This window comes from Lampetra fluviatilis, unplaced genomic scaffold (assembly GCF_964198595.1).
Source record: "Lampetra fluviatilis unplaced genomic scaffold, kcLamFluv1.1 SCAFFOLD_589, whole genome shotgun sequence".
Lineage (NCBI taxonomy): Eukaryota > Metazoa > Chordata > Hyperoartia > Petromyzontiformes > Petromyzontidae > Lampetra > Lampetra fluviatilis.
This window is the reverse complement of record NW_027621811.1, coordinates 1,434-12,500: the sequence shown is the minus strand read 5'-3', so window position 1 is coordinate 12,500 and position 11,067 is coordinate 1,434. Positions and strand designations below refer to the sequence as shown.

The 11,067-nt window shown below is 57.9% G+C and overlaps 1 protein-coding gene across 1 annotated transcript in view; it reads left to right on the top strand.

The window, feature by feature from the left end:
* Positions 1 to 8,926, top strand: part of LOC144955727 (organic solute transporter subunit alpha-like) — a 43,725-nt gene extending 34,799 nt beyond the window's left edge. The window contains exons 7-8 of the mRNA XM_078885869.1: positions 4,956 to 5,061; positions 8,615 to 8,926. Coding sequence (XP_078741995.1) covers positions 4,956 to 5,061; positions 8,615 to 8,790 — 282 coding nt within the window. The 3' untranslated portion in view covers positions 8,791 to 8,926. The remainder of the gene's footprint in view (positions 1 to 4,955; positions 5,062 to 8,614) is intronic.
* The last annotated feature ends 2,141 nt before the right edge of the window (positions 8,927 to 11,067 follow it).

Below are 11,067 nucleotides of genomic sequence, written 5' to 3'. Positions count from 1 at the left end.
CCTACCCACTCACCTACCCACTCACCTACCCACTCACCTACCCACTCACCTACCCACTCACTCACTCACCCACCCACTCACCTACCCACTCACCTACTCACTCACCTACCCACTCACCTACCCACTCACCTACCCACTCACCTACCCACTCACCTACTCACTCACCTACCCACTCACCTACCCACTCACCTACCCACTCACCTACCCACTCACCTGCCTTGCCCCCCATGCCGCTGTGGCTGCAGATGATCCTGATCCTGAGCAGCCTGCAGCTCGCCATCCTCGCCCATCCACTCGCTCACTCACCCACTCACTCACCCACTCACCCCCCACCCACTCACTCACTCACCCACTCACTCACCCACTCACTCACCCACTCACTCACCCACTCACTCACCCACTCACTCACCCACCCACTCACTCACTCACCCACTCACTCACCCACCCACTCACCCACTCACCCACTCACCCACCCACTCACTCACTCACTCACCTGCCTGCCCCCCATGCCGTTGCAGATGATCCTGATCCTGAGCAGCCTGCAGCTCGCCATCCTCGCCCATCCACTCACTCACTCACTCATCCACTCACCCACTCACTCACCCACTCACCCACTCACTCACCCACTCACTCACCCACTCACTCACCCACTCACTCACCCACTCACCCCCCCACCCACTCACTCACTCACCCACTCACTCACCCACTCACTCACCCACTCACCCACCCACTCACTCACCCACTCACTCACCCACTCACCCCCCACCCACTCACTCACTCACTCACCCACTCACTCACCCACTCACTCACCCACTCACTCACCCACTCACTCACCCACTCACCCCCCCACCCACTCACTCACTCACCCACTCACTCACCCACTCACTCACCCACTCACCCACCCACTCACTCACCCACTCACTCACCCACTCACCCCCCACCCACTCACTCACTCACTCACCCACTCACTCACCCACTCACTCACCCACTCACTCACCCACTCACTCACCCACTCACTCACCCACTCACCCCCCACCCACTCACTCACTCACTCACCCACTCACTCACCCACTCACTCACCCACTCACTCACCTACTCACTCACCCACTCACTCACCCACTCACCCCCCCCACCCACTCACTCACTCACCCACCCACTCACCCACTCACCCACCCACTCACTCACTCACTCACCCACCCACCCACCCACTCACTCACTCACCTACCCACTCACCTGCCTGCCCCCCATGCCGTTGCAGATGATCTTGATCCTGAGCAGCCTGCAGCTCGCCATCCTCGCCCATCCACTCACTCACTCACCCACTCACTCACCCACTCACCCACTCACTCACCCACTCACTCACCCACTCACTCACCCACTCACTCACCCACTCACTCACCCACTCACTCACCCACTCACTCACTCACTCACCCCCCACCCACTCACTCACTCACTCACCCACTCACTCACCCACTCACTCACCCACTCACTCACCTACTCACTCACCCACTCACTCACCCACTCACCCCCCCACCCACTCACTCACCCACTCACTCACCCACTCACTCACCCACTCACTCACCCACTCACCCCCCCCACCCACTCACTCACTCACTCACCCACTCACTCACCCACTCACTCACCCACTCACCCACCCACTCACTCACCCACTCACCCCCCCACCCACTCACCCACTCACTCACCTACTCACTCACCCACTCACTCACCCACTCACCCACTCACCCACTCACTCACTCACCCACTCACTCACCCACCCACTCACCCACTCACTCACTCACCCACCCACTCACCCACTCACCCACCCACCCACTCACTCACCCACCCACCCACCCACCCACTCACTCACTCACCTACCCACTCACCTGCCTGCCCCCCATGCCGTTGCAGATGATCCTGATCCTGAGCAGCCTGCAGCTCGCCATCCTCGCCCATCCACTCACTCACTCACTCACCCACTCACCCACTCACTCACCCACTCACCCACTCACTCACCCACTCACTCACCCACTCACTCACCCACTCACTCCACCCACTCACCCCCCCACCCACTCACTCACTCACCCACTCACTCACCCACTCACTCACCCACTCACCCACCCACTCACTCACCCACTCACTCACCCACTCACCCCCCACCCACTCACTCACTCACTCACCCACTCACTCACCCACTCACTCACCCACTCACTCACCCACTCACTCACCCACTCACCCCCCACCCACTCACTCACTCACTCACCCACTCACTCACCCACTCACTCACCCACTCACTCACCTACTCACTCACCCACTCACTCACCCACTCACCCCCCCACCCACTCACTCACTCACCCACTCACTCACCCACCCACTCACCCACGCACCCACCCACCCACTCACTCACTCACTCACTCACCCACCCACCCACCCACCCACTCACTCACTCACCTACCCACTCACCTGCCTGCCCCCCATGCCGTTGCAGATGATCTTGATCCTGAGCAGCCTGCAGCTCGCCATCCTCGCCCATCCACTCACTCACTCACCCACTCACTCACCCACTCACCCACTCACTCACCCACTCACTCACCCACTCACTCACCCACTCACTCACCCACTCACTCACCCACTCACTCACTCACTCACCCCCCACCCACTCACTCACTCACTCACCCACTCACTCACCCACTCACTCACCCACTCACCCCCCCCACCCACTCACTCACTCACTCATTCACCCACTCACTCACCCACTCACTCACCCACTCACCCACCCACCCACTCACTCACCCACTCACCCCCCCACCCACTCACCCACTCACTCACCTACTCACTCACCCACTCACTCACCCACTCACCCACTCACCCACTCACTCACTCACCCACTCACTCACCCACCCACTCACCCACTCACCCACCCACCCAATCACTCACTCACCCACCCACCCACCCACTCACTCACTCACCTACCCACTCACCTGCCTGCCCCCCATGCCGTTGCAGATGATCCTGATCCTGAGCAGCCTGCAGCTCGCCATCCTCGCCCATCCACTCACTCACTCACCCACTCACTCACCCACTCACTCACCCACTCACTCACCCACTCACCCCCCCCACCCACTCACTCACTCACTCACCCACTCACTCACCCACTCACTCACCCACTCACCCACCCACTCACTCACACACTCACCCCCCCACCCACTCACCCACTCACTCACCTACTCACTCACCCACTCACTCACCCACTCACCCACTCACCCACTCACTCACTCACCCACTCACTCACCCACCCACTCACCCACTCACCCACCCACCCACTCACTCACTCACTCACCCACTCACCCCCCACCCACTCACTCACTCACTCACCCACTCACTCACCCACTCACCCACTCACTCACCCACTCACCCACTCACTCACCCACTCACTCACCCACTCACTCACCCACTCACTCACTCACTCACCCCCCACCCACTCACTCACTCACTCACCCACTCACTCACCCACTCACTCACCCACTCACTCACCTACTCACTCACCCACTCACTCACCCACTCACCCCCCCACCCACTCACTCACCCACTCACTCACCCACTCACTCACCCCACTCATTCACCCACTCACCCCCCCCACCCACTCACTCACTCACTCACTCACCCACTCACTCACCCACTCACTCACCCACTCACCCACCCACCCACTCACTCACCCACTCACCCCCCCACCCACTCACCCACTCACTCACCTACTCACTCACCCACTCACTCACCCACTCACCCACTCACCCACTCACTCACTCACCCACTCACTCACCCACCCACTCACCCACTCACCCACCCACCCAATCACTCACTCACCCACCCACCCACCCACTCACTCACTCACCTACCCACTCACCTGCCTGCCCCCCATGCCGTTGCAGATGATCCTGATCCTGAGCAGCCTGCAGCTCGCCATCCTCGCCCATCCACTCACTCACTCACCCACTCACTCACCCACTCACTCACCCACTCACTCACCCACTCACCCCCCCCACCCACTCACTCACTCACTCACCCACTCACTCACCCACTCACTCACCCACTCACCCACCCACTCACTCACCCACTCACCCCCCCCACCCACTCACCCACTCACTCACCTACTCACTCACCCACTCACTCACCCACTCACCCACTCACCCACTCACTCACTCACCCACTCACTCACCCACCCACTCACCCACTCACCCACCCACCCACTCACTCACTCACTCACCCACTCACCCCCCACCCACTCACTCACTCACTCACCCACTCACTCACCCACTCACTCACCCACTCACTCACCTACTCACTCACCCACTCACTCACCCACCCACTCACCAACTCACCCACCCACCCACTCACTCACTCACTCACCCACTCACTCACCCACCCACTCACCCACTCACCCACCCACCCACTCACTCACTCACCCACCCACCCACCCACTCACTCACTCACCTACCCACTCACCCACCCACCCACCCACTCACTCACTCACTCACCCACCCACTCACCTACCCACTCACCTATCCACCCACCTGCCTGCCCCCCATGCCGTTGCAGATGATCCTGATCCTGAGCAGCCTGCAGCTCGCCATCCTCGCCCATCCCCTCACTCACTCACCCACTCACCCACTCACTCACTCACCCACTCACTCACTCACCCACCCACCCACCCACCCACTCACTCACTCACTCACCCACTCACCCACCCACCCACTCACTCACCCACTCACCCACCCACCCACCCACCCACTCACTCACTCACTCACCCACTCACCCACTCACTCACCCACTCACTCACCCACTCACTCACCCACTCACCCCCCCACCCACTCACTCACTCACCCACTCACTCACCCACTCACTCACCCACTCACCCACTCACCTACCCACCCACCTGCCTGCCCCCCATGCCGTTGCAGATGATCCTGATCCTGAGCAGCCTGCAGCTCGCCATCCTCGCCATGCTGGGCACCGCGGGCACCGTGGCGTGCGTGCCGCCATTCCCCTCGCGCGCACGTGCAGCCAGTGAGAGACACACACACAGACACACACACACAGACACACACACAGAGACACAGAGACACACACATGGACACACAGAGACACACAGAGACACTCACAGAGACACTCACAGAGACACACACAGACACACACGCACACACACACACAGACACACAGACACACACACAGACACACACAAGCACACACACAGACACACTCACACAGACACACACACGAACACACACACAGACACACACACACACACAGACACACACACACAGACACACACACACACACAGTGTCACACACAGACACACTCACACAGACACACACACGAACACACACACAGACACACACACACACACAGACACACACACACAGACACACACACTCACACACACACACAGTGTCACACACAGACACACACAGACACACAAACACTCACACATACACACAGTGTCACACACAGACACACACACACACAGACACACACACACACAGACACACACACAGACACACACACACAGACACACACACATACACACACTCAGAGACACACACATGGACACACAGAGACACTCACAGAGACACTCACACAGACACACACAGACACGCACACAGATACACACACAGAGACACAGAGACACACACATGGACACACAGAGACACACAGAGACACTCACAGAGACATTCACACAGACACACACAGACACACACGCACACACGCACACAGAGACACACACAGAGACACTCACAGACACACACACACAGACACACACACAGACACACACACAGACACACACACACAGACACACACGCACACACACACACAGAGACACACAGACACACACACGTGGGAGATCTGGACGATGTTTCCAATGAAGCCTCCGCAGTGAGCGTTGGAACATTCCACGTGGCCACCCACAGTGGCTCTTTGTTGTTTCTGGAGGAACCCCAACGATACAGATTTAGTCTCTTGGCTCCGCCAAATGTGGTTCGACCAGGAGATGTCATAGACGCCCGTACCCCCTGGGGCCTCAGGCACAGCCTCAACATCTCATCTGTCAGACAGAGTCTATGGGGAGGTCTTGACCATTGCAGCTGCATGAGCCACAGTCCTAAACCTCGCCCATTTACCCTCGGCATCAGGAGGAGTGGGGGACGATGCCAACCCCAGCCGCAAGCGATGATGAAATTCTCGCTTGCAACGCTCATCGGCTAGCTGAGACCAGGCCACTGTGGGTTTGAATGGGGTCCTGGGTGTACAACCCACCACCACCGGAGTGGAAGAATGGCAGGCGCACCTTACAGATAACGAGGCGATGGTCAGTGGGCAGATCAGCTCCACTGTAGGTCCTGGTGTCAAGGACATGGGACAGCATCCGCTGTTCCATCACTATGTAGTCCAGCAGATGTTCTTGCTTGGACCCGACATGCATCCATGATGTTGTGTGGATGCGCCGATGCCGGAACAGCGTGTTGGTAATTACAAGCCCATGGGCTGCACAAAAATCTAGCAGCCTCCTACCGTTGTTATTGAGCTGATCTGGCCCATGCCTTCCAATCACTCCAGACCAGGTGCCAGCATCTTGACCAATTCGGGCATTAACATCACCCAACAAGATAGCCAGCATCTGTGACAGGAGGTCATATAAGGCATCTGACTCATCGGCCTTGCCATCTTAGGTGGGGGCATAAGTAACCACAAACACCACTCCTCGCCTCTGGTTGATGGGAAGGCGAGCCAAAAGTAGCCTTGGGCTTACAGCTTCCCACACCTCACCACCACGGTCCCACGCCCCCTTCATTGTTTTGTTCAGAAGAAGAGCCACTCCCTGTTGTTTGGCAGTCTCCTGCCCCGAGTAGAGGACTGTCCCCCCCTCATGGTGGCAGGAGCCAGAGCCGGTCCACCGGGCCTCCTGAATACCGCTGAGATCCAGGCGGTACCGGTCCAGCTCCCGACAGATGAGTGGCAGCCTCTCCTCCGCAGTGAGCATTCGAACATTCCACGTGGCCACACGTAGTGGCTTTTTTGTTGTTTCTGGAGGAGCCCCGAGGGTAAAGATTCAATCTCCTGGCTCCGCCAGATGGGGTTTGGCCAGGAGACGTCATAGACACCTTTCCCCCCGGGGCCTGTGGCACAAGCTTAGTTTGATATTTTATTCATAGCTTAGTCACTATTTATTTGAAGGTGGAAGGGTTAGCAGCCCCTCACATCCATCCAGAGCCCGCCATGAGGGGAATGGACAATCGAAATTGGCCCTCACCCCTTGGCACTGCTCACCACAGGGTTGTTTTCCCGTTCAGAGACACACACAGAGACACACACAGAGACACAGAAACACACACAGAAACACAGAGACACACACAGTGACACACACAGAAACACAGAGACACACACAGAGACACAGAGACACACAGAGACACACACAGAGACACTCACAGAGACACAGAGACACACACAGAGACGACACACACAGAGACACTCACAGAGACACACACAGAGACACACACAGAGACACACACAGAGACAAAAAGACACACACAGAGACACACACAGAGACACACACAGAGACACACACAGAGACACAAAGACACACACAGAGACACAGAGACACACACAAAGACACACACAGAGACACACACAGAGACACACACAAAGACACACACAGAGACACACACAGAGACACACACAAAGACACACACAGAGACACACACAGAGACTCACACAAAGACACACCCACCCACCCACGCACCCTCTGACCCACTAACTTCCACACCCACTCACTCACTCACCCACCCACCCACTTACTCACTCACTCACCCACTCACTCAATCACCCATCCACTCACCCACCCACTTACTCACTCACCCACTCACCCACCCACTCACCCACCCACCCACTCACTCACCCACTCACCCACCCACTCACCCACTCACCCACCCACCCACCCACTCACTCACTCACCCACCCACCCACCCACTCACTCTCCCACCCACTCACCCACCCACTCACCCACCCACTCACTCACCCACTCACCCACCCACTCACTCACCCACTCACCCACCCACTCACTCACCCACTCACCCACCCACCCACTCTCCCACCCACTCACCCACCCACCCACTCACTCTCCCACCCACTCACTCTCCCACCCACTCACTCACCCACTCACCCACCCACTCACTCTCCTACCCACTCACTCACTCACCCACTCACCCACCCACTCACTCACCCACCCACCTACTCTCCCACCCACTCTCCCACCCACTCACTCACCCACCCACCCACTCACCCACTCTCCCACCCACTCACTTTCCCACCCACTCACTCACCCACCCACCTAATCACTCACCCACCTACTCACTCACCTACTCACCCACCCACTCACCCACCCACCCACTCACCCACCCACTCACTCACCCACTCACCCACCATCCCCCACCACCCCCTTGAGTTCATACCCCGTGAGAAGAACTCTCAAATAATTTCATCAAAATGTTGTTTCTTTTTAACTGCGATGCAAACCTCCGACCCACCCATCATTTGTCCTGCACGGTCACCACGCCCCTGTAGGCATGAACCAGCAGCTGCTCGTCGTGGAGATGTTCCTGGTGGCGCTCGTGTCGCGGGGGGTCTACAGGAGACGCTACGACGCGGTCGCGGTTACGGTGGAGGCGTCGAAACTGGGAGGAGGAGAAGATGGAGGAGCAGAGAACGGAACCAAGGGCGATGTCATCGTTCGCACGTGACATCATCAGCAGCAGCATCATCAGCAGCAGCAGCATCATCAGCAGCAGCATCATCATCAGCAGCAGCAGCAGCATCATCAGCAGCAGCAGCATCATCATCAGCAGCAGCAGCATCATCAGCATCATCATCATCATCAGCAGCAGCATCATCATCATCAGCAGCATCATCAGCAGCAGCAGCATCATCAGCAGCAGCAGCATCATCAGCAGCAGCATCAGCATCATCATCATCAGCAGCAGCAGCATCATCAGCAGCAGCATCATCAGCATCATCATCAGCATCATCATCATCAGCAGCAGCAGCATCATCAGCAGCAGCATCATCAGCAGCAGCAGCATCATCAGCAGCAGCATCATCATCAGCAGCAGCAGCATCATCATCATCATCAGCAGCAGCATCATCAGCAGCAGCAGCATCATCATCATCAGCAGCAGCATCATCAGCATCATCATCAGCATCATCAGCATCATCAGCAGCAGCATCATCAGCAGCATCATCATCAGCAGCAGCATCATCAGCAGCAGCAGCAGCAGCATCAGCAGCAGCATCATCAGCAGCAGCAGCATCATCAGCAGCATCATCATCAGCAACATCATCAGCATCATCATCAGCAACATCATCATCAGCACCATCATCAGCAGTATCAGCAGCATCATCAACATCAGCAGCATCATGATCAGCATCATCATCAGCAGCATCATCAGCAGCAACATCATCATCAGCAACATCATCAGCAGCAGCATCATCATCAGCAACATCAACATCATCAGCAGCATCAGCATCATAATCATCAGCAGCATCAGCATCACCCCCCTCACTCACCTCCTCACACAGTCACTCTCTCATCCAAGCACTCACCTCGTTACTCACCCACCTCGTCACTCACCCACCTAGTCACCCACCTAGTCACCCACTCACCTAGTCACCCACCTAGTCACCCACCCACCTAGTCACCCACCCACCTAGTCTCTCACCCACCTAGTCACCCACCCACCTAGTCACCCACCCACCTAGTCACCCACCTAGTCACCCACCCACCTAGTCACCCACCCACCTAGTCACCCACCTAGTCACCCACCCACCTAGTCTCTCACCCACCTAGTCACCGACCCACCTAGTCACCCACCCACCTAGTCTCTCACCCACCTAGTCACCCACCCACCTAGTCACCCACCCACCTAGTCACCCACCCACCTAGTCACCCACCTAGTCACCCACCCACCTAGTCACCCACCCACCTAGTCACCCACCTAGTCACCCACCCACCTAGTCACCCACCCACCTAGTCACCCACCTAGTCACCCACCCACCTAGTCACCCACCCACCTAGTCACCCACCTAGTCACCCACCTAGTCACCCACCCACCTAGTCACCCACCTAGTCACCCACCTAGTAACCCACCCACCTAGTCACCCACCCACCTAGTCACCCACCCACCTAGTCACCCACCTAGTCACCCACCCACCTAGTCACCGACCCACCTAGTCACCCACGTAGTCACCCACCCACCTAGTCACCCACCCACCTAGTCATCCACTTACCTAGTCACCCACTTAGTCACCCACCCACCTAGTCACCCACCCACCTAGTCACCCACCCACCTAGTCACCCACCTAGTCACCCACCTAGTCACTCACCCACCTAGTCACCCACATAGTCACCCACCCACCTAGTCACTCACCCACCTAGTCACCCACCCACCTAGTCACCCACTCACCTAGTCACCCACCTCGTCACTCACCCACCTAGTCACCCACCCACCTAGTCACTCACCCACCTAGTCACCCACCCACCTAGTCACTCACCCACCTAGTCACTCACCCACCTAGTCACCCACCCACCTAGTCACCCACCCACCTAGTCACCCACCCACCTAGTCACCCACCTAGTCACTCACCCACCTAGTCACTCACCCACCTAGTCACCCACCCACCTAGTCACTCACCCACCTAGTCACCCACCTAGTCACCCACCCACCTAGTCACCCACCCACCTAGTCACTCACCTAGTCACCCACCCACCTAGTCACCCACCCACCTAGTCACCCACCCACCTAGTCACCCACCTAGTCACTCACCCACCTAGTCACTCACCCACCTAGTCACCCACCTAGTCACCCACCCACCTAGTCACCCACCCACCTAGTCACTCACCTAGTCACCCACCCACCTAGTCACCCACCCACCTAGTCAATCACCCACCTAGTCACCCACCTAGTCACTCACCCACCTAGTCACTCACCCACCTAGTCACCCACCCACCTAGTCACTCACCC